At 38.4% G+C, this 25756-nt stretch overlaps 1 protein-coding gene across 1 annotated transcript in view; it reads left to right on the top strand.

Moving 5' to 3' along the window:
* The window catches only part of OXCT1 (3-oxoacid CoA-transferase 1), a 91091-nt gene that overhangs the window by 41004 nt on the left and 24331 nt on the right, over positions 1-25756 (top strand). Inside the window, exons 8-13 of the mRNA XM_086770517.1 lie at positions 8157-8264; positions 10930-11038; positions 11532-11626; positions 12256-12304; positions 16767-16839; positions 17608-17683. Of these exons, the coding sequence (XP_086626643.1) occupies positions 8157-8264; positions 10930-11038; positions 11532-11626; positions 12256-12304; positions 16767-16839; positions 17608-17683 (510 nt within the window). The remainder of the gene's footprint in view (positions 1-8156; positions 8265-10929; positions 11039-11531; positions 11627-12255; positions 12305-16766; positions 16840-17607; positions 17684-25756) is intronic.

Below are 25756 nucleotides of genomic sequence, written 5' to 3'. Positions count from 1 at the left end.
TTCAGCAGATTGAACTGCACTTATTCAGTGCAGGTTGAACAGGTTCTTTTGCCATGAGCTAGCCCTTAACAAATTAAGATTCTTTTCATGGATTGCGGAGTTTTTGTTTGCTTTCTTCTGGCTCTTCTCCCATTATTTTAATTATTTGATTGAAAAATAATTATGTAATGCAATCTAAGAAAATATTTTCCAAAATTGCCCTTTTCCAGATCTGAGAAGGCAATTTTGTATGTATTCCATCTGGATGGCTACATTTCATTTTGTGTTAAGAACTTAGGTACTGAATACAAATTGAGCACTTTCTAATTAAAAGGTAAGATCATAATTATGTTCCAGTTTTTGTTGTCACTACTGTCACTCAGTTGAGTGTAATAAAAATAAGCACTGAGCAATATGAAGTCACCTAATTTCATCAAGAAAGCACAAGTCACAAAACGTGATCACAACAAGTGTGGGTTCATTGATGGCTTATCTCAAAACAACCAGATTTTAAGAAGGTGTGCCTGCTGCAGGAGGCTTGGTTGTTTGGTAATACTGGGACTGGTAGATTGCTGATTCTTGAAATAATCTCTCATACTTTTAATTTAGGTAATTTTACAGTAGAAAAATAGTGTAAAGTCCAAATGAATAAATTTAAGGAAACAAGAGAAGAGCCATCATGTATTTCTTTCGCTTTTTGATGCATGCAGAATCATATAGACCTATTTGTGCAAATTGTCAAACAAATAATTCCATCCGTTTAAGAGAACAACTTAAGTGACCAATAATAGGAAGCAGACTTTGCTTTTTTCTTCATTGCATTTCTTCACTTTGCAAACAGCTTGGGGAAAAACCTGCAAGTTTCAGTTTATACTTAGAGAATACATTTTTTACAGTACAGATTTATAGGCATGGTTGAGAGCAGGCCTTTATTATTGGAGTAGCTACTCTTTTATAAAATTGCTTCCATTGTGTTTTAAGTGAGTCTGCCTAAATGAGTTTTTATTTTGTGTATAACTGCCCAGTTATAAGAAAAAGAAAATTAAGATGAAAATACATTGTCTTGAGAATGTTATTTTCTTAGGATTATTCCTTTGTGAAATGTCAGTATCTTCTGACTTTGAACATGATTGTCACAGTTCAGCCTCAGTCGGGGCCAGACTATGCGGTCTCTCTCTCACCCCACGCTCCGAAAGTATAGGGAGAGATAATGCAAGAAAAATGGCTTGAGGTTTGAGATGAGGACAGGGAGAAAATCCTTAATGTTACCGTTATGAGCAAAACAGACTTGACTTGGGGAAAACTATTCATTTATTGCTAAAAACAAAGCAGGATAATGAGACAGAGAACAAGATAACCTCCTCCCACCCCTCCGTCTTCCCCGGCTTAACACTATCTCTACCTCCTTCCCCCACCCCGGAGTGGCACAGGGGGGAAGAGGGAATGGGGGTTATGGTCAGTTCGTCACTTGTCGCTTTATGCTGCTCCTTCCTCCTCGGGGGAGGAACTCCTCACATTCCTCCCCTGCTCCAGCGTGGGGTCCCTCCCACGGGCTGCAGTCCTCAGTGAAACTGCTCCGGCGTGGGTCATCTCTTCCACGGGGTGCAGTCCCTCCAGAACAGCTGCCCCAGCACGAGCCCTCCACAGGCCACAGCCTCCTTCAGGCATCCGCCTGCCCCGGTGTGGGGTCCTCCCGGGGCTGCAGGGGGATCTCTGCTCCTCCGTGGGCCTCCATGGGCTGCAGGGGGACAGCCGGCCTCACCATGGGCTGCACCACGGGCTGCAGGGGAATCTCTGCCGGGAGCAGCGTTACTGCTCCCCCTGCTTCTGCACTGACCTTGGCGTCTGCAGCCGTTCCTCTCACCAGAAATTCTTCACAACTGGCTCAGGCAGACGCCTCGCAGGTTCTCTTCACATCTCATCTCCTCTCCACTTCTTGCAGCCAGGCCGGGCTGAGTTGGGCACAGTCGGCTGCCCGGTGGGAGGCCAGAGGGTGAGGCCTGCAAGGCCCACAAGGCTCGTGCCTCCCCCATCTCTGCCCCTGCTCAGCTTCTTCGCATCATCTCTTCCTGTTTTTTTTTTTTCTTCTGTTTTCCCCTTCTTAAATATGTTATCGCAGAGGAATTATCACAGGACATTCTGATACCAATTGGCTTGGCCCTGGCCAGCAGCGGGTCCGCCCTGGGCCCAGTTGAGTCTGCTGAGCAAAGGGGAAACAACTTCTAGCAGCTTCTTACAGAAGCTGCCACCGTAGCGCTCCCCCCCCCCCCCCCCCAATAAAACCAGAACAATGATCTTGAAACTTAAGAATATCCTGTATCCTGGATGTGCTAAAGTGTGGCTTGCTTAAAAATTTTGAAGTGTAGTTCTGTGTATACCTTTTCAGAGGCTGGCAGTTAAATTTTTCGTATGCTTTGATGCATGCACACAGCTTTACATATAGATAGCTTTTGCAGGTAATCAAGCATGCTTCCTCTTTTCTTTGCAGTTATTATCCCAGACCTGCTATGTGTGAGTACCTAGAGCAGATAATTTAGTGCAGTCTGTTTTCTTCTTTGCTGTCAGCACTACGGCATGGAAGAAGAGGTTAAAGGCGTGGAACAGAAAGGGACAGGCTGGAGGAAACAGGCAGCAGGTGCAGAGAAGTGTGAGAGAAGAGATTAAGCCTGAGGCAACTAGAAGTGGAGGTAATTGAGGAGATGTAAACAGTGAAAACAAAGGTGAAATGAGTCTAATCTAGCAGGGGCTCCTAAATTACGATGATTTGTAGCCATATGATGAAAAGCCTGGAGGCAAAATTTGGAGATTTATGTCAGCTTTACTTTCCTAATGATCAGCTATGACATACTGGCAACATACCTTACTGTTTTTTTTTTTCTGTAGTGTTCACAAAGGATAACAGTCTACTGGAAGCATGGAAAAAATATAAAGGTACATAGAATCTTCATTGGTATGGAACAGGCAAATAAAGAACAGCTGCGTGCTATTCCTGTATTGCGAACAGAAGGAAGCACACAGTGAAATTATGGGAGATAATGAGAAGTGTTTTTCATACTAGTTAAATTGTAGAAATACAATGATGGAGTCTTTTGGGTTCCGAGAAAACTATTAGATGATTCCATGGTCCATCAGAAGCTATGAAGCAAGGTGGTCTGTGTCCAGCATCTGAACAAGAATGTCCTTAAACTGCATGTTTCTAGAAACTAGGAGAGTATAACCAGAAGCACCAAACTGTCTTTTATGCTCCTCTTCTTTACCAAGAAGAAGGGGTTTTGGACTAAATGGACCTTCAGAGTAACCCAGATCAGTCTCATTAGGCTAAAAGTTCTCTAATATATCTGAACTCTACAGGTTTTTACTATTCCCTTGCCCCCTCAGTATGTTTTTGAAGATGTTTATTCCAAGTCTGATGTGAGCATAATGTGGAGATTATTGACCAAGATGTGCCTTTATCAGACTACTTAGTAGTTGATTGCTTTTTAAAATTGTAAAACTCTTCTCTTCAAGATGGCTGCTGACTGGCTGTAATTTCATTGCCATGGGAGTTGGGCAGGAATAGAAATGTCATGGTCTGGCTTTCTTAGAGTCAGAAAAGGACAGAGCTGAACTCAGAACATCGTTTGTTTCATCTCCCTGCATGCAAGCAGAACTGAGTAAATATTAACCTGCTTTGCTCTTTCCTGTGGCCCACTAAGTTTATAAGGTGTGTTGTTAATTTCCAGTGATCTGTTTTCAGAGTGTATTGCACTGTTTTACAGTATCAAAGCTTTTGTGAAGTTCACGCTAAACTATTAAAACTATTAAATTAAGACTGACTTTTTTTTTACCCGTTTGTCATTTCCCGTGGGGAATGGTTGTTCACAGTTTCTATGATCTTAAGTGAACTAGGCACATACTGCTTTTCCTCATAGTCCTTATTGTGTCTTTTAATTTTTTTTTTAACTTCTAACGATTTTATAAATGCTACAATGAATTTTGCACTGGCATCCTGATTCTTACAGTAGTGAACTGTAGAAGTAGAGTTTGTCTTGAGCATCTCAAAGGCTAAACGGGGTTTCATTCTTCTGTTGTTTTGGACGTTTAACTAGTTGTAATGTTTTATTCCACTTTTTTTTTTTTTATTATTTGAAGAAGTAGGATAATTAAGATAGTGATAGAGACATTTAAATAAAGCCAGTTTAAAAATAAGCTATTTAAAAATGCATAGGTTTTGTTAAGCTCTCTCTTTCTCTCACCCACCCACACATGCACGTTTTAGATTTTTCACCATAATAAGGAATTATATTGTAATTTCTGGTTATAGCTTAGTTTTATGAAAATTGAGAATTAAAACTAAAACAACTGAAAACATTTAACCTATCATAAAAGATATAATGCAGAAATAGATTAAAGGGTAAACACTCAAAGGAAAAGCCTTTTTATTTTCAAGTGTGTTTATTGGAATTTCCATGCCAGTTTTTGGTTAAGAACCAGAGTTCTTTATCTTTCTTACTGGAAGTCCATAACCTTCAAGGTTCCTTTTCTTTTTCTGGAAGCCTTCAGAAATTCTGAAATAAAACTGTAGAAGAGTAGCTGAATTTCCATAAGCAAAAATAAATCAAACTACTTCAAAAAGGGAAAAGTAGATGTAAATTACAGAAGGAAGTGATACTGTGAAACAAGTGACCATTGATTCTGTGAGCGCTGATACCAAAAGCAATTGCAGAAGGCTCTTGTGAATCATATTGGGGAACAGCTTTTATGTTCTGGGTGTACTTGCAGATAAACCAGTATTAAGAAATGACTGAACTTATTCATTCTGCTCCCATTGTCAGCAATCAGACAAGATTTGCAAGAACGTTTATACCCAGGAAGAAAAACAATACTGTGAAACTCTTGAAACAATGAAAGGATTTTTGAATTGTGCATCAGAGCCTTCACATCAGAGGCAACTCAGCCCATGTGATCTCCTGAAGTTACTCTTTGGCTTTTCCTGTGTAGCAAAGACATAAACGTTTTCTGTCTTCTAGCATGTTCGTGAAGTTAAAATTTAAAATTAACACATGTGATCAAGGCAATCTAAATGGTACCAAAGTATTTTGATTTGCTAATTAAAAAAAGTGTAGGAGGTGATCTACCCTGATTAGTTCCCTCTTTATGCTTTGCCAGACTTTGTGTCTCTTGAGTGGGATGCCATATAATGATTTTTGATGTTTATAGAGATTCTTCTGTGCATTACAAAATAAAGCCTGAAGTAAGTAAAGGGATGAAAACAGAAAGATAGATAAGTTGGAGAGCAAAACAGGAATAAAACTCACACACATCCTTTTAATTATTAATATAAATGCTCTCTTACATGTCTGCAGGTGATTGAGGATTAAGGCTGTGGATGTGTTACAGAAAACACTCATAAACGAATATGAAACTTGAAAGGGAAGTGAATATGCCCAACTATGGAACTATTTATTTTTGCATTATTGTTCTTATCTAGAAAGTTATAGTTGTCTTGCAGAGGTCACAGAAAGTTGCTGGTTCCCTTAGCCATCGGATTTCCCATTTTCTCTTTTGCTGGCACAGCTTTATCTGTGGTAGCAGTGCTGGCAATACTGATGGCGGCTGCCGGCAGCCCACCTGCAGTGTCTCAGCTGGAGTATCATCTAGTTCCTTGTAAGCAGAGTAGGGAGAGATAGTTGGAGCAAACAGATGACATTTCTACTTCCTCAGTGTGGATTCTTTCTTTTTCATATAAACATGCTGATTAATTTCACTTGCAGAACTGGATGATATGTATTCTTGCAGACATTACATGCAAATTTTTAATCCTTTTTCATAATTTCATTTTATTGCTGTATTTATATTTTAACATACCTAATTTTAATTGTATTTGATGCTTATTTCACATAATGGTAGAACACAGAAATTGCAAAACACTGGTAAGAATAGTGGGGGACTGCCTGTGAACACAGAGGTGTGTTCCAGACTGCAAGGATCCTTAGGCTCATTTACAATCCCTTGGACAAAATACATATTGTCTGTGCTATGTTAATTTAGAATAGTATACTGAAATAATAAATAATTATGTTGGTGGTTCTTGTTAGGAAAAGCTCTCGTGCTGACTGCAGTTTCCAAAGAGACAAAATATTAACCAATTAAGAGAATGAGGTGATTAATAACAAAATCCAGCAATTTATTGTTGGATTAAGTTATTTATTATATGTATTCTGGGGGGTGGGGGGGATACAGTGTGTCAAGTTTTTTGCAGCGTAATTCTGTTAAAGTTGGTTGAATTGTGCCGGCAAATGGCACAAAAAATTGGTTAAATAATCTCAGCTACTGCAGCAAATGAATGCAATTCTTTTATGAGAAATTTTGAATCAGTAGCAATTAGTATTTTCCAGATCTGATTTTCCACCTGTGAAGTAAAGACAAGTGTAATTACAAATGGTGAATTTGAGAATTCTTCTGGTAGCGGATCATCTGCTTGCATATGTCTTCGTTGAAGAGTCTCATCTTCTCCCTTTTGAACCTGTTCTGATAGTAGTCACTCCACCGAGAGTGCAGAGTGCTTCAGGATTTTTTCATTTTATCTTGTTTTTGTCTTGGTCTCCATATGAGATTTAAAATTCGTTTATAAAATAATAAACTTCAAGTGAGATAGAGCATGGACGTGATTGCACTGTTTTTCCCTGAGTACACTAGTCTGAATTTTTTAAATATTGATTTGATTGCCTGTCCTTACCTTGTGGGTAAGAACTTTCTGGATGTGTGATTCTACTCTCCATGAATACTGAGGTTGATGTCTCTGTGGCTGTTTACTCCCTTCTTACCATCTTTGCCTTACTGATTTTGCAACATGTCTCTTTCCTGTCTGATTACCCCAGGGCTTTTTCAAGGGATCATCTGAAACTGATTCTATGGTGTTTAGATTGTTAATTTTCCTCTCCCTCTGCTGCTTTTAGGGTAGATTTGTTTGTTTGTTTATTGTCACACTGCAAGGCACAGTAAGAAGGTAATTGTGTATCATATGTACTATAGATTTTATTATTGATCACATTGTGCAGTAACAGTAGGATGTCAAATTGAATTTTAAGCTCTTTAATGTTGCCTCAATGGCAATGGCTCCGAAGTGATATACCTCTACTGATATGTTGTACCCTGTGGCTTGTTTTGGGGTTCTTAGACTTTGGACATTTCTGAAAGTTTAACTAGCTCCTGGTGATAAAGCAGTTTGGGAACTATTTAATTTATTTTTTAGTAGATTGTTCCAGATGTTATCTTTGACCTGTTGCTTTAACACTTTATCTGCAGTTGCATGCAGGTACAGCCCTAACAATAGTGACTGTTTTGCGGCAGAGTGAGCTGTGCTCTCTGCTCCTGAGACTTGTTAGGGAAAGCACCTGACTTCTTTGAAGGTCTGTGGTGCAGACATCTGGCCATAGCAGGGTCTCCAGCTAGACCACTCTGAACTCAGACATAGCAGGAAGGAAAACCCTAGTGTCTGTGGTGTTCCAAATATGTGACATTTAACATGTACTATATATGGATCTGTGCCCTTTTGTACTGAATCTCTGTTTCACTAGCTGTAGAGACTTCTAGATCTTCACATCTTTCTTGCAATTGATCATTAGAGTTCAAACGTTTTCAGTTTTATTTTTAAGTACACTATGGAGAAACTTCCAGCCAGCTTCTGCGTTTGTATCCTTAAAATTCATGGTTCTGCTTTGTACTCTGACATTTTGTTAACAGCATAGTGTTTCCTTCTGTTTGGATGGAAATCACTTGTAGGTACAAACAACTCTGATGTAACTGTACATGGTATACTTCCTCAAGGTGGTTGTACAAACTGGGCTGTTCAACTACTTTCAATTTGTATGCAGAAATATCCTTTGAAAGAAGAGGAAAGATTAACGTCTAAAATAGCCTGTTTTCAAGGGTATATCTATTTTAGAATCATAGAATCATAGAATCATAGAATGGTTAGGGTTGGAAGGGACCTTCAAAGGTCATCTAGTCCAACCCCTCTGCAAGGAGCAGGGACATCCCTGACTAGATCAGGTTGCTCAGAGCCTCGTCCCATTCTTTAGTTTTCTTGATTTGATCCACTGTATATGTTATATTTGAAACACCGTTGCTAATAAAATCTCTCATTGAGTTCTTTTTTTTCCTAAATATTTTCACTTTCCTATTTCTCTCTGTAGGTGGAAGAAATTGTTGATATAGGAGCATTTGCCCCAGAAGACATTCATGTTCCCAAAATCTATGTTGATCGTCTGATACAAGGAGAGAAGTTTGAGAAGAGAATTGAAGTAAGTAGCTGAGTTTCTTGATCAAAACATATTTCAGTTTGGGACTATTTTAGAATTCATAGGGTAATTACTGTAGCCACCAAGTCTTAGAACTGAGAAAATAGCGTGAGAAAGACCTGTCAAGTTTTGCTGAGTACTGGAGCTTAGATTGGTACCTAGGTAGTAGTTAGGTGCAGGTCTGAGAATTGAGCCATGTTTCTTATACCTCAGCCTCTCTGATCCAGTCCCTGAATAATTCAGAGCAACTTCCTGTAGTCCTGGATGGCTTTAACACAGTTGAAAATCTGTTGGAAATGCTATTTCATTTTTGTTCCTTCTCTCAGTTTGCCTTCTGTAGACAGAACAAGGGGAACACTTTGTTTAAGAGCTGACTTTGTCTATTAGATACTTTCTTTTCTACTGGAGAGCTTTTGACTTGCAAGCAGGGTCAATCTCAGCCCCTTTTGTGTCATATATTAAATTATGTTACATTGCAAAGATCCTGGAACCTTTCTTTCCTTCTCTTTCATCGGGACCTTTTTTAGCCAGTGTCATTTCTGGTCTGAATAAAAGATGTCAAAAGCCATTAAAAATTGCAGCAGTCATATTCCATCACTGAAAACACCCAAGAAAAGGATGATTGTGTAATTGTTTTTCCTTGCTTCTGTGGCTATGCCTCACTCAAACTATGACCCTATGTTTATTTTGGTGTGTGCTCTTAAAGTGCAATTGGAAATTCTGTATTTCTCCTGTCTCCATACTCTGGAGGTGGGAATTATTCAAAATTTCTTCAGAAGAGTTGGTGGAGGGGGAGATACATAACACAAGGTAAAAAAAAAATGCAGAAAGGAGTTGTAATAGTTAAACTTCTATTATTGAAGTCACAAAGTCCTAGAAAGTCATACAAGGCCTTTTTTCTGAGTAAACTATTTTATGAGTGTTAAGGTTAGAAAGCTTTTTTTCCCTTCCATCTGTTTATTCTGTAAAAGTGTATTGCATGTTGTTGTGTGGTTTTTTTTTTTTTTTTTTTTTTGGTTTGGGCATGTTGTGTTAGACTGCAATTAATGGCCTGTTTCCTTCTCATGAATGGATGCAATATTTCACAGAAGAGCTTTTACCTTACATGAGAGAACTCCATTTTGCATTTATTAAACTGTTGTTCTTATTGCAGTTTGGCAGTGGTGACTGCTAAAGAGGTGACTCTTTGTCCAGGGAAGACTTTTATCCAAACACCTGGTGTTTTTTGGCTTGTTTGCATAAGTGAATACACCGGCCTAGTAAACTACCCCCTTCCCTATACTCTTCAGAAAAAAAGGAAGTGAGATGTGGAGGGGGGAAAAAGGGAATTGAGATGTGGAGGGGGAAAAAAAGCTACAATGAACTGCACATCAAAGTTGTAACAGATAATAAATTCTGTTTGTGTAATTTTGTAATTGTGGCTGTCGTGTCTCTCATTAATAGAAGTATAGGAAGGAAATGGCAGGTTTATTTACTCTTCCATAAAATATTATGTATGAAGGAAGTGGCTGTACATATGAAAACGTTCAGTATTCAGTATGACAAGTGGTAAGAGGGGAGAGGAAGAATAAAGAGAAGCTAGTCTGTTATAACTCATACTGGCCTTAAATAGCAGCTCCTGCCTAATTTGGCTCAGACATGGTCCCTCTAGTACAAGTCATACTTTATATCGAACCTTCTCTTTGCTGCAGAGAAACCCTCTATGATTGCTCTTTTTCCGTAACTTGCAAGTGAAGCAATTCTAGGCAAAATAGCTGAGGCATAAAAAGAAAGCTACTCGGAAATTCAAGAGGATTGATACTGACTGTTTCTAACTGCCTAAGAGAAAAGACTCCCAACGTGGGGAAAAATGACACCATAAAAATCCTTTTGTGGTGATGAAAAGGAAGGGAGGATAATTTTCATTATCCCATGTTTGTTACAGCCTGAAGTAGGAGAGAATGTGAAGACATATTGGGGTGCAGGATATGACGTTGCCCAGAGTGGTTTTGTATGCATTGGAGAGATGCACAAAGAACATAATCTATGTAAACAATAATTTACAAAAAAGGTCTTAAAAATGTCTTGAATGTTGTGGCATTTTCACCTCCATATGATTTAGAAAACATCAACTTAAGGCCAGGAAATCTCAGGAAACAACTTCAAGCAGATTTATGCAAGATTATACATATTTATGTTTGAAAACTTAGTTGCTTAGCTCCAAGTATCTTTAGATGACTGGCATTTGTCTGTCTCATGCATATGAATCTAGAGTAGCACCACAGAATTGAATGGATGCAGGAAGAGAGCAGTATTTGTATTTTAAGCTGACATTTTACAAATCTGTTTAGGTATCTCTAGGGTAATGAATCTCAAACATGACTGTATTTGCACTAGTGCTTGGTGCCTTCTTAACCAGCTGTCTGTGTATGACGTATTCCCTCAGCCTTGGCAATAGAGACAAAGAAATAACATTTTGCTCAAAGGCTATCATTGGGAGTATTTGATGACTCCATTGGCTTAGATAAGCCTGAACTGGTAGAATAAAAGGTACTTTTTTTTTTTTTTTTCAGAAGATGGATAAATAACATTATATTTAGACCAAGTATCTCAGTGAAATCACAAATCATGCTTGAGAAGCAAGAGCCCGGATTCTAATCTTTACTTGTGATTACTTCTTTTTTTGCAGCGTTTATCAGTCCGAAAGCCTGAAGATTCAAAAGCCAAACAAAAAGGAGACAATGTGAGAGAGAGGATCATCAGACGGGCTGCATTAGAGTTTGAGGATGGCATGTATGGTATCCTTCAGCTGTCCTGTAGGTTAAAGTGAAAACTCACTAGGATAACAACTGCAGCTGTTTTGTTTAAGAAAGGTTAATTGCCATGCTCATTGTCTTTCCCAGAGCCTGGGATTCTCTAATTTTGTTAACACTCTGTATTGAAACAGACAGGATATTAAGACATGCAGGGTACCTGGTGTTTTTATCCAGGCATATCTGGAGAGTGTGTTAGCAGTTGAATGCTTTGCGAGAATTTATTGAAAAAGGTATGTATGTTGGAAATGATGCTTACTTGCACTGGGTTTTTTTATCACATAAAGCGTTTGACAGAATACACTTAGACAGTCCAAATGGCAAATTATTCATCACAAATGTGAGGCGTCTAACTAAAAAGAAAAGTGTTTGTGAAGAGAACACTTCTAATCTAATCATAGTACAATGATAGCTTTTTAAAAATTTACTAGTTTGCAGTATGTTTGTTTCTGTTTGTGCTTTAACCAATTCTCTTCAGCTAATCTGGGTATTGGAATCCCTCTGTTGGCAAGTAACTTCATCAGTCCAGACATAACTGTTCACTTACAGAGTGAAAATGGAGTCCTGGGTTTGGTAAGAATATATCTTGATCACTTACTGCAGTGTACTTACCTTGCAGGGGCTGTGTTTTATTCCCTGACTACCCCTAACCTGATTATAATTTTATTAAAAGTTATATTCCAATATATGCTATATTGCATGATGATAAAATTCTTATTGTAGTTCAGGGAAGTTTTTAAGGAAATGCTCGTTTCAGGATTATAGTGCTGCTTTTGCACTTTGTATGTTCTTAAATACATGTTTTGCTAGGAGTCAGAACCTTCAGTAGCGAGCAAGACTAAGTCTTGTAAGCATTATCAAACATAATTTTAAATAAAGCTTAAAGTGAATATTATTTTTACTGTTATATGGCTCTATGAAGTTGCACCTGCATACCTTTTTCTGAAAAAGTCTGTCACTCAAACCAAACAAACCCCACACTTTGTGGCTATTTAGTAATACTAACAGTCTGTGACAATGTCCTGATGTGTTAGTTGATGTAAATTGTGACTTGTATCATCAGGGATGTTGTTCTGCTAAAGACAGAAAAAATACATGTCTGTGATGATCTGTTTTCATTGATAAGCATTCGAAATAATAAAGCAGTTATTAATTGTATCTCAAAGGTATTTTAATGTAAAGCTGGAGTATGTCGTTTTCAGGGTCCTTATCCACTTGAAAATGAAGTCGATCCAGACCTGATTAATGCAGGTAAAATATTTTAAATAAATATAATTTATGGAAAATTATTTTTTATCGTTAATATCAAAATTTTCTTTTGATTCAGTATTTGAACCTAGACTCTTGTTTCATCTACTTATTAATGTATTTGTCGTCTTTTAAGTGAAGGTTTGTTGTGATCAATGGAGGTATTTAGTATTCTGGTTAGAGAGCTTATGCTTTTATGCATTTTAGTAGCTGCTGAAGGAAACTCTCTTCCAGGCCAGGCAGTAAAGGATCAAGTCTTCTTTTTCAGAAGTGAGATAGTTTTCCGAAGCCCAGATGGGAATATGCATTTGTTTTCCTGCTGCTTTTCGCCTTGTGTCTTCTAGAAAATGGTTTTCAATTATTTCTGTTTGCGACATGTTTTAAAATACCCTGTGTATGATGGCCTGGTTTATTCCTGGCTAGTGAGTTGCCAGGAGTGCAATTCATTTGCATTTGGAGATGGAGAAAGATTTGGAGAAAGGGAAAGAGCTCCGCAAACAGGACCTGGCACGCTGGAGGGCTCACTGTGGGTGGCTGCTTTTGCTGCTCTAGTAGTGGGGGAAGTGCCTGTCCCGAGGTGCTGGTTTTGCCCAGCTGCTTTGGGGCATTGCACCTCAGAAGCAGCCATGCAATGTAAAAACTTAAGCTTTTTAGAGTTTAGTGGGTCTGTCTGATTTCTGTTTTCTTAGTGGAAAATAGTGTGTATATCCATTCTCTATTTCCATGTAAAATTACACCTATGTGTTGCATTGTGACAAACAGAAGTAGGCCTTGGCACCTTATGAATTCTCATTAATGTTAATGTATAGATTGCAGACCCTTAGCTGACATCTTAGGGTTGTTTTTTTTTTAACATGGAAAACTACACATTTCCTATTTTTTTATATACATACATACACACCCATACATGTATGGATATGTATGTATGTATCTATATAGCTAGTACCTTTCCAGCTGCTATTAGCAAGTACAATTAAACTCTGAAAAGTCAAAGGAGATAAAGCACTAACATCAAACAAGCCTTTAATTTAGTATCAGGTGCAGTCCAGCGATTGTTCACTGACTAGAAACATTTGCTACTTGGCTTGACTAATTGATGCTATTATCATACTGCTATGTTATTGCCCCTATTTCAGGATTACATTTTAAATAAGGAGTTATTTAAGGCTATCTGTGAAATAAGTAATTATTGAGGAACTGAGTCCTGCATTTCACTAGTAGCTAGGTAACTGTTGTATTACACTCTATGAACAAAAATGTCAGAGGCACATGAGAGATGTGTTAATGCTTGAACTGAAGTTGAGGTGTTTTTTTAAAAAAATACCGATGGTATCATTGGAAGGAAAAAAGTATTTAGAATAAAAAACGTGAAATTATAGGCACGCATATTGGAATAGATGCATTAGAAATCACCACATTAGCAGAATGACCATAGAGAAAAAAAATCCAAGAATTTGATAAATACTCTGAAAAATCATTGTGCTTTTATATGGATGTCAATATGATTTTGAATTGTTGTTTATGGTTGATAAATATTTTTGAAGATATAATCTTGCCAGGATGAAGCTAACATAAGAGCTTCAAATTCAGCATGGAAATCAGATTATTCTAGTATTGGTACTTCACTGCTAAGCACCTTCACGTCTTCCTCTGAAGCAGCAGTAGACAGGACGTAGGATAGATGAACCTCAGCTGTACCACCAAAATTACTGTCGTTACCATTATTGAAACACACAGAAGCTGCTAAATCCCTCTGACACTTAGCTGGATTAAAGCAGTCTAGGTGCTTTCCAGACAAATTTAAAAAAAATGTGTGAATGTCGTAGTTCAGCCCCAATCGGGACCAGACTACGCAGTCTCTCTCTCTCACTCCTCCCACCCTCCGAGAGAACAGGGAGAGAAAATGTAAGAAAAATGGCTCGAGGTTTGAGATAAGGACAGGGAGAAGTCCTTAAAGTTACTGTCACGGGCAAAACAGACTCGACTTGGGGAAAACTATTCATTTATTACTACAAACAGCAGGATAATGAGACAGAGAACAAGATAACCTCCCTTCACCCCTCCCTCTTCCCGAGCTTAACATTATCTCTACTACCTCCCCCTCCCGAGCGGCACAGGGGAATGGGGGTTGTGGTCAGTTCATCACATGTTGTTTCACGCCGCTGCTTCATGGTTGGGGGAAGAACTCCTCGCATTCCTCCCCTACTCCGTTGTGAGGTCCCACCCCTACGCCACAGTCCTTCGTGGAACTGCTCTGGCATGGGTCATCTCTTCCACGGGGTGCAGTCCCTCTAGAACAGCTGCCCCAGCAGGCCCTCCACAGGCCACAGCTGCCTTCAGGCATCCACCTCCCCCGGTACAGGGTCCTTCACGGGCTCCAAGAGGATCTCTGCTCCTCCGTGGACCTCCATGGGCTGCAGGGGGACAACCTGCTCCACCATGGTCGTCACCACAGGCTGCAGGGGAATCTTGGCCAGGAGCTGCATTACTCCTCCCCCTCCTTCTGAACTGACCTTGGCGTCTGCAGCCGTTCCTCACAACAGGCTGGTAGATGTCTCTCAGGATCTTTTTTACATCTTATTCACTTCTCATCTCCTCTCCACTTCTTGCACCCAGGCTGGACCGAGTTGGGCCCAGTCGGTTGCCTGGCGAGAGGCCAGAGGGTAAGGCCTGCAAGGCCCATGAGGCCTGCGCCTCCCCCTCTGCACCTCTGCCCCCGCTCAGCTTCTTCACATCTTCTTTTCTCTCTTTTTTTTTCTGTTTTCCCCTTCTTAAATACGTTATTGCAGAGGCGTTATCACGGAACATTCTGCTACCAATCGGCTTGGCCTTGGCCAGCAGCGGGTCTGCCCTAGGCCTGGCCGAGTCCACTGAACAAAAGGGGAGCGACTTCTAGCAGTTTCCTACAGAAGCTACCACCTTAGGCCCCCCCTCACTAACAAAACCACGACAGTGAAGAAAATAGAAGCTAAATGGCAAACTAATGGGATTTAGTTCTGTTGGTGTTTGTAGGTTGGAATGGTACAGTATCAGCCTCAAAGTCTATGTTTTCAAAATATACTCCCAGTTTGGGATTTTGCCAAATTTTAATCTGTAAATGTAATTGTATTTCTCTGAAATATTGTGCATTTTGGCCCTGTTTTCTGAATGTGTTACATGGAGTTTATCTTTGCTGTAATTGAAAGGTAGACTCCTGTCTTATAGCAAAAATATTTACAAGTACTGACTTCCTGAGAGCATTTTAAAGAAGTGAGTAATACAGTGTTCTTGCTACATTGTTCTGTGATGCTCAGCTGTGTCTCTTTCTTCTTAGCATTTCATTAGCTTGTCACTTTATCCCAGGGCTCTTGCTCCATGTTGCTGCTTGCAGGCTGTGCCCTTGGGTGGGTGCCTGATAGAGAAGACAATTCAGGCAGTCTCAGTGGGTCTAGATATTTGCTTGGTAAATTCTTGTAGTCAGACTGCGAGACCGCTTGTATGGCCTTAATTCTGTGCTGTTTTGTATGTCAAAACTTAATTTCCATACAATGTCTTGGTGTGTAATACACCCCAAATGAACTCAATAAATTAAAACAGGTGACTTAAATCTCTATTTTAACTTTCCTACAGTGCTTCCTTCACTTTTTTAATCCTCTTAGTTAATCTTGTTGTCTCTCACTGATTTCTAGAATCTGTTTAATGATGTCTCATTCCTCTTCCCTTTATTGTTACACTAACGTTTTCTTCACAATGTCATCCAGCACTAAAGTCTTTTGGCTTTTTTTTATCTCAAGTTTCCTATGCTTGGTTTATAATTTCACCTTTGGCTGTGTTTCTTATGCCTTTCCAGAGGCACTCTGTACACGTGCTTGTTGCTTAGACTTATTCAAAGTGCGGGCAGGAGAGGAAGGAGAGGGCTCTGGACAGAGTCAAAATAAAGACACTTCTACGTGTGCTCCATTGCTTGACCCAAGCACTGTGCAGAGAACAGTAGAGCACACAGAAGTACATTTTATTTGGCAATTTGACAAAACAAGAGTAGACTAGATGTGTCTGCTTTTCTGTGTTCTACATCATTATCATTCTAGACTGTTCAGTCTGGCCTGCTCCCTCTTCCTTGCAACCTCTCTGTCTCCTGAAGATGCCCTTTGTCTATTTCAAAAGAGAGTTACCTCTCACTTTTTCTGTGGGTAGAGCAGAAAGCTGAAGTCCGCAGATATTTCTTAGCCTCTGGTGTCAGGGATGTTTGCCTGGAACTACTGGTGGTCAAAGAGTGGGCAATCCTATCATTAAAAACTGTCACAAACTGCTTCACAATTCATTATGATTGACTGTGTTTACATGTGACGTAGTAAGTGTAATCGGGCCCATAGTTGTACAGTTTCCAAAGGCATTTGATAAGAAAACCCTTATTTCTTGGTTAATGTCTGACTTCATTCATCAGAGAAACAAAATATGTATGTACTATAGCTTATTTCTTTTACAGGTAAGGAGACAGTCACTGTTCTTCCAGGTTCTTCCTATTTCTCTAGCGATGAATCATTTGCAATGATAAGAGGGTATGTAACAACAGAAACCCTGGTCTTTTGAAACATGAAAAGAATAAATTGAGTCAGTGACTGAACTCATTAGTAATTCTTTGAAATGTGGTTAGCATTTAACAACCTGTAAAATTATCATGGACTTAATCCTCTGTAAACCATCACTGATTAGGTCTAGCTATTGGAAACAGAAAAACGCTGTAACTAGTAGATACCACAGTGATGTTTGTGTCTACCACCACCTGGATATATATAAACACATTTGTAACTATGTTTTAACAACTACTTTTTGGTCATTTCCAAGTATCTAATCTGTACTTGCACTCTGTATATTCTCTTTGCTCAGCTTGCAACTGTGATCCTCGTTCCACCTCCCTAATGGAAATTCACTATCTGCACCTGTTTTTTGTTTGTTTTTCAGGAAGGAGGTTGGATGCAAACAAACACTAAATCCTAATGGCTCTGAAAAGATAATGAGTGCATGTAAATATGTGAAGGAGTGCACTTAAAAGTATGAGTTCAGAGCTGATTGACTGTGTGTGCAATTAAGCAAAACCAGACAAAAGTAATAACATTTTTGAGGCTCAGTAGGCAGACAGAAAAATTTGCATTAGCGATACATCTAGAAGGGAGAAAAAATAACTACATGTGTGACAAAATGGTTGCTACCTCTGTGGTATGCCACCGTTTTTATATTGATGTAATGAGAATGTGAACAAAAGCTTGTTAAGATTTGTGGGCTGTTACTTTAACATGATATGCTAATTACACACTTTCTGTTGCCAGAGGCCATGTTGATTTGACAATGCTTGGAGCTATGCAGGTGTCTAAGTACGGCGACCTGGCCAACTGGATGATTCCTGTAAGTAGACATTTGTACTACTGCCAGTACACTATATTTAGGATAATATAAACGTAGCTGAGGGTCAGGCAAAGGAGAAAAGGGGTGAAATGGAGTGGGAGTTGTGAAGCTCAAAGCATTAAAATAGAGGATATGTGCAGCTTTTAAGGTTAACAGGTTTTCTTGCATACTGCTGGCACCAAGCAATCAATTATCAGGAATCAGGCCTCTAACATTATGCTTGTGCTAAGCATTGTGAAAAGCTAAACATGATTTATATAAGCCTTTTTCCTTCATCTTGGGCCTGTGCCTTTCAAATGTCATGGTTTTTTTTTTTTTTTTTGCTGAGGACTGATAGTTTTTCTTGAGAATGACAACTCTTGTATAGTTGTACCTGGAGGAAGAACTTGAAGGAACGTGTAACATGCATGTAGCTCGTCATAAAATTATTTTAAAAGTCTGCATTATTTTTCTCAGTGTTCCTGTCAAAGGATCACAGCATTGCCAGTTTGAATACGCCTAGAAGGAAGCAATACTATTCTGTTTACCCAAATAGTCCTACCAGCCATAGAAATAAGCTAATCCCAGTATTGTTTAAGCAGCTGATGACATGAAGCCATTCTTTGAACATAATTTGTGATTTAACATTAAGCAACATATGTATCTTCCACATGATTTACAAGTCTGTTGTTTTAAATGGCTTTCAATATGGTACTTTCTGGTATGGTTTGTATCAGAGATGTCTGGAAACAAATTTTCTTTTTAGCCTCCTTTAAGGTAATGTGGCATATTTCTATCTGAGCAGTGCTAAAGGTTTCAGGAAAGTATTTGAAAACTGAAAGCTGCATAGAGGCAGAAAAAACCCCAAAATTAATGCCCTGTCTTTTGGAGAAGTGTTAGTTGAGCCCAGCAGTTTGTGTGACTTTTCCGGTAGGCCTGCAAGTGTACAAGTCATGGAGTGGTGGCTGGGGCGTAAGCTACTTGTAGTGAGAGGGGACAAAGACAGGGTCTGTATAGGCAGACATGGGAGGAAGTGTTACCTGAAGGACTATTCCAGGTGTCTGTGTGACCAGTTGTAGGGGATGTGAAGGCGTTATGGCTAAGTTGGAATGTGGCACATAAGAGAGATCCATCAGAAAACAATCTTCCTTAGATCTTCTTCTCACACCACAACATTGTTCCACACAAGTGGAGCAGATGGGCTAGTGCTGGCTAGATCTTTTCAGACCCCACTGATACAAGTGCTAGCTTTTTAGGACTCTTTTCTACTTCCAGTGTCATCCAGTTAATATTGTGGAAAATGGGATCTGAAAATTGATGATGCTGTTAGTGCATCACTCTGGGATCCCCTGTGTGTGCTCTTCTGTTGTTGTTTGTTGTCTTTTAATAGTGTTTGAACCTAATCAAATGGTCGGATATCCTGTAGGAGTCCAAGTATGAAGTACTCCAAGGTAATGCTGATTAGCTTTGCATTGTCTAGTTTCACATTTGTGCTAAAATCTGTGGTCTCCTTGAATGTGATTAGGAACTTTTTTTTTTGTCTGAAATTACAAGAACTTGTCACTAGAATACAAAATAATGAAACCAACCTCTGCTGAGGAACCCACACACGCTCTGAGATGTAAAGGCTAAATCAAATTACTTCTTTAACCCAAGGTTTGCTGTTTGAACCAAGACAAAAGTATGATAATGTAAGTTGTTAAGGAGTTGAGGCTTCAGGTAACTAAAATTGGAGTTCACCTGATTTATCCATGGCTCCATACCTGAAAGTCACCTGAACTCTCTGTATTTTAAATAGCTAACTTTAAAAAACTTGTATTTAGTAAACTGTATTTGTTGCAGATGATTGACGTAAATAAATATAAGTAAATGTTAGTCAAATACTGCAGGTATATGTCACTAAGAAGCTGAGTGTCAGTCTAAGAACTACTCTTTTCTTTTACGGCATGAAGTAGCTCTGGAAGAAGGTTTTGTGAAAGCACTTCCTTCACATTAACTTGTGGTGGCTGTGATTTTTATACAAGTAGAAATTTCTTGCTTACATAGTGGCTTTTAAAAGTGACTCTCAATTATTACATTCTGTGTCAAAATTTTGAAGTTAGTCTAGAAATAATATTTAAAGGTAAGTTGTTATATTATAAACTTTTTTTTTTTTTTTTTTTTTGTAAATAGTGTTTCGAGATTTTCTTACAGGCAGTGTTCAAGATTATTTTAATCTGTACATCTTTTCAATTGTCAAATAAGTTCTATGTTTTGTTTCGGTGAGTTGCCTTAGACTGACATTAGCTTTATACTTCTGCAAAATGAAAGTTGCTATCTTTATGTTCAGGATTATTTAACTCCTGATATTTTCTTCTTTGACAATCCTTTGGTCCTGCAAAAGCAGTGTTAAATGTTCCTGCATCTGGTAAAGCCTTCTGTTTACTGAAGCTGTTTCTCGAAGGCCTCTTAAAAAGCAGAAGGGGATGGGTTGAATTTTAGGTAGGGATAATTGCTCTGTTTGCTTTTTCATTGCTTTTGTAAATTGAAGTGGCAAGAAAAGCATTCTTCATAATACTCAAGTGAACAAGTAATAACGATTCCTGCTGTAAAGTATTCATAGTAAACCAGCAAAAATGCACCACTAGTGATAGCTTATGAAGCTGTGAAATTTTTGAATAAAGGCACTCCTGAGTCATCAGTGGATATATTTTAATGCCAAAAAATCGCAGAAATTTCAGCTGACCATTCTGGTACCTCTGGGATATAAAACTTCATGCATTTGCATCTGTGATGAATCTAAAAGCTATTCACTAGAGCTTTCATTCTTGAAAAGCAATGTCATGAGCCAGAGCAATTCACCACTTGTTTTCTTGCTTAGTTTCCTTTTACTTGGGATGGGGCTTTTTTTGTTTGTTTGTTTCTTTTTTTTTTTTTTTTTTAAAGCCCATTGTGGTATATTTTCAGTTTTATTTTTATTTTGACCTCCACTCGTATTGGCTTTTCCTATGACTTTTCTGCTGTGTTCCAAAGCTTTTTAGCAAGCAGTGTTCAGGGTTGTTATTCATGGCAGTATTTGTAAATGGAGTTGCAGGACTTTTTCTTTTTACATTGAAACTTGCAGTCAGTTAAAATTAACATATATTGTCATTTTCTCATGCCAGCTTATATTGTTTTAGATAGTTCTGTCTTTTCTACGTTTGACAAAATTAGTCATGTGTAACAAGCATTTTCTAAACTTGATAAACTACGTGTATTTATATTTCATACCACAAGGTATGTTTTGATATTGTTTATTGAATCAAAAATTAAATTTTTGCTCAGAGTACATATATAGTTATCTCTAGAGAAAGAGTGGAAAATTCAACTTTTACTGCATTTAGATAAACTTCAAACTCAAGATATTTTCCTTAGATATTTTCCTGATATATTTAGTTGACTGTCCAGACCTTGTTTGATTCGTATTAGCATCAGTTTCCAAAATATGTCACAATTTGAGACTATCAGAATTATTTTTGTGGTAATTTCAACTTACTAGTAACATCTGTGTTGAAGCAAAACATGTAACAGTCTGAACTGCTTCTAAAAACTCAACTTTAGCTTTTGTGCTAGACTTAGACTGAACAAAAGCACAGCATTCACAGACATTGCAAGCACAAATAATACTTAAAATACCACATAATGCTTTCAGTGGCTAAGTAATAGTCACTTTTCCATTAGCTTTGTGCACTTTTTAATTTCAGAATACTTTTTGCCATGTAGAAGCTAAAGTAATTTTTCTGATCATTATGTTGAAATTCTTTCTCTGACAGTTTTTGTGATTTATCTTTCAGGATTTAAACTATCAAAAGATGAAGCCAAGATTTTTGCATTAATAAAATAGATTCATTTACAAACATATTTCTTGAAACATTGAAGCTTAGATTGTATTCTAAGTTTTTCTTAAAACTCTGCAGACTTACATATTCCTTCCTTGAGTGCTTCATGTTCTCTAGAAGATGCTGATTTTAGTTTTGCATCCGTATCAAGGACGTTATTTTCTGTCTCTGGAATTGCTTATTTTGCTTATGAAAATGCCTCTCCATTCTGTTCACCCCCAAATTTATGAATAACAGGTACTTTTTCAAATTGAAAGGTATAATATACAACTCTGGGTAGCTTTTATTTTTCTTTTTGTTACCTTTGAGATGGACCTTTTTACTATAATACACCATATGGTTCCCTGTGACTTTTTGCTGTCCTCATTTGCCACTCTTTCCAACCTTTGTCTATCTGCAAATTTCTGTTGCAGTGAGTTTGTGTTTACTTGTGAGTAAGTATGCCTAATGACACTCCATAAATCCAGACAGCAGTCATTTCCCTTTGGTTACTTTGTTTTGAGATCTTTTGGTCAGATGATTCTTAATCTGCTTTACTGATTTGTTATTACTATTCCACAGTACAGGTTTTAAAAAGGGGATTAATCAGCACATATGCATTCAGATCTTCCTGTTTTCCTGTAAATAAGGTGATATGTTACCCTCAGTTAAGTTGAATTGTGGGTGAGATGCATCTTATTTTGGTCACAAGATTTGTGTGGGGTGATACAAAGATTGGGTTTGCTGAAAGCTCATAGTATAAGGAAACTTTAAGCTGTATTTTGTTGTAACATTTTTCACTTAGCTTTGCATTTAGGTTTGATGTAGATATTTCTTACACACTATAGCTTTTGGGTTCTTGCATTGATGGTATTCACCATTATTTCAGAGACAAGTAATAACTCTAAATTTTATGTTTTGGATAAGTACTATCATGAAGCTGTCCTTTTTGTCTTGTAAGAGTGTGATAGCACTTGAGCCCTAGTGTGTGCATGTGTATATTTACTTGCCCTTACTAGAAGCTGAGCTAAGGAAGGCTTGTTGCAATAACTACAGCCCTTTCTTTGCTCTTATCTGCTTATTTCTAGTGGAGAGGAAAATCCTGTGAGTAAAGGAAGAAAAGGGTGAGAATATTTTAAGCACATGCAGTGAACAATGTTGTTTGCTCAGGCAGACATTACTTCCTAAACACTGGCATTATTGGTAGTTTTATTCCATTAAGCACTACTACTTAATGACTTTTTGTCTTCCTTCCTTTGGTATTTCTCCAATTAACAAGAGGGTTTCTGGAGAGGGAAGGGAGAAGGAGGTGGCAAATTTTTGAAGAAGCCCCTGGGAACAGGGTGCAGCTGGGAGAAGGTGGCCAAGAGATGTGGAAGAGAAACACTGAGGACATGGCCATGGAGTAGGCCAGAAAGGCTGGAGCAAATGGGAGCCCATGGCTGCTGGAAGCCACTGGATGGAGCCATGTTTCACTTCATGACTGAAGGGCACGAAATCTGACCTAACTGTGTCTCTCAAGCTACTGTAAGAAATTGCTGCTAGCACGGCAGCTTCACTGCATCTACAGAGCTGCAGGGCAAGGATGCACTGTTGCAGCAGTCCTGAGTCCTGTGGCAGTTTAAATTGTCTCACTTGGGATTTTAAAACTTGTGCAATTGACTGCATGTCTCCCTGCCTGTACTTGCTTTATTTGTAGTTCCTTTCTACTAGTAACTTTTTGAGACCCTCAGAATGGAAGCATTTTATGAAACAGTTTTTGCTGCCTTTTCTGGTGGCTACAGCTAGGTGCAAAGTACTGCTTTCTTTTCTATGGTTGCCTTAATGGAAGGTATATATTTTTTTTTTGTTGCCATTGTGACATGTATCAGAGGCTGGGCAGAGGTCAAAACAAAGCACTAGAACTTCTGAAATGTTCCCCTGTGACACCAGTGCCTCTGTCTTCTTAATATGCTTTTCTGAGCCCTTAGCCATTAAACAACTATAATGTTACTACTGTTACTGTTGATGTTATGTACCAGCGGAAAAGCCATGAACCATGGACCAATGGTGAAGAAGCTTTGTAGCTGGAAGTTGATGAATCTGAAAGAGCAAAATGGATGCAGTGCAGTGGCATCACATTTCAATAGTCAGAAACTTATTACAGGTGGAAGGTATAGCTGTGAAGCGTATCATTAATGAGAGGGTAACATACTTCTGGATCAAGGTTGAGGTACTCAGCATCTTTGCCTTAGACTTCAGTGGCATGCTGTCTGTGGTTAGTGGTAGAATTTGGGGGAGCGTGGGCAATACCCACTGTAGAAGAGGACTGAGGACTGTTTAAGTAAACTGGATGTGTGTAAGTCCATGAGGGCAGATAGGATACATCCAAAGGGGCCAAGGAAGCTGGCTATTTACTAAACCAGCAGGCTCAAAGCCTAGATGCCAGCAGTTTGGTTAACAAGCAGCAGCCTTAGGAGTGATATTGGGACTGATACTATTTAACATCTCTCTTCCCTACAAACAATATAAACCAAATACAATTTTGAGCAAGAAAATTAAGTCTAGGTTTGTATATTCTTCTGCTGGAGTATAAAATTCATGTTTTGATAGCTAAGGTAATGCAGTTAGGGGGCTGAGCAAGAGGGTGATGTAATTTGTGCAGGGTGATGCAATTTGGATACATAAATCTGGACTGTAATTGGAAAAATAAATAAATAATCCTTGAATGTTTAGAAGTAGCAGCCTTAATTTTTAATGCTCTGACTTGGAGTAGCCAAACCTAAAGGATTAAACTGTTAATAATTAAATAAATTGAAAGAAAAATGATACAAAAATTCTAAGCTTTGTCAAGTAAGATTATCGGAAAAGAAGACATCAGTAAACCCAAATCAAATTTAGTAATAAATCTTTGAATTCACTATCTGTAGAGGTCAGTATAACCTAAGGCATTAGGAATATAATTTTATACATTATTGGTAGTTTTTCTACAGAGCTTCAAAGTACATCTTTTGCACAGTTTTGTACACTTTGACCATGAGGTGAACTGCATGTTCACTGGTGGAGACATTTTTAAAATGAAAGTAAACTGACAGAGGTCAGTCAGGACCTGTCACTACAGGAGGGTTTTTTGGTTTTATTTTTGTTTTTAATTACTATTTGTACCACCAAACCTGAGAGTAGAGGGCTTCACAGCAAGAGCTTTTCTGACTTGAAATTATAGTTTTTAATGATGGGAGAAAGGACATATACCTCTGAATGCCTGGGAGCGCTGTAGGTCTTCTCCAAGGAGGCTTGTTACAGGCTATTTGCCACTTTGCTTGAGTAGGAGTGTCTTTGCACAAGGCTTATTTTCATTTTGAGTCCAAACACAGTTTAGTAACTGTCATCTTCTGGTATTTCTGTTGCACTGAGTGCATCATACTATCAGTGTTTTCTTTCAAGTTCTACAACAATGCAAGAAATTTTGAGAAACGTATTTTAACTGTAAAATTAATTAGAGCACTACAAATTAGCCAAATTATGTATAAATAGAAAGTATTGAAGTTTAATTATGCTCCATGTCTGGGTTTCTCTTAGTAGTAATGTGAAGTAGTCTGATGTCTAGAACATGACTGAGTAGGGCTTACACAATAGTAGTTGTCAAAGGGGAAGGACAGGACTTGCAGTTACCTAGAGTCTCCTTCTAAATCTACATTTCAACAGGATTTTATTTTAATATGAAGAGATATTAGGTTTTTGCAGACACATCTCTTGGAATGAAGCCTACAGTAGTTTATCAGCTTACTACTTCTGTCCCAACAAACATGTGCCTGGAAGCTCTGCAGAGCCCTTGCAGCACGTAATTACCACCATTGGAAGAGTCCTGGAGCCTCAAAGGAGAAGAGGAGCATATTTTGTTAGCTCTACTTCTACTTTTTTGGGGGCTTTTTCTACCAATTTTATTTGTCTTTATTTCTCTTTAGACTGCACGGATGGAATGTAGGAGCTCACTGTTGGTATTTTATTCATATTCTTAAATTTTTAAAGTGGGAAATGGCAGCTGTGCATCAGGCATCTGTATAGTGAGAGCAGCTGAAGAAATTCTGCCTGTCTCAAAAATACAAGCATATGTCGAAAGACTCCTGATCTGTGGGCTAGTAGTAACAAATGTGACTATGATATGGAACCATCGCTTTCAAGTGACACTAGTATTATGTTGGCAGTAATATTTAATTATTGTATGCTATGCCATGTGTTTCGGAAATGGTATGCAAGGGTAAATGAAAGGCTTAACTGT

This window comes from Chlamydotis macqueenii, chromosome Z (genome assembly GCF_036417535.1).
Source record: "Chlamydotis macqueenii isolate bChlMac1 chromosome Z, bChlMac1.mat, whole genome shotgun sequence".
NCBI classification, from domain to species: domain Eukaryota; kingdom Metazoa; phylum Chordata; class Aves; order Otidiformes; family Otididae; genus Chlamydotis; species Chlamydotis macqueenii.
Note: the sequence above shows the minus strand (reverse complement) of the source record. Positions and strands in the feature narration are given on the sequence as shown.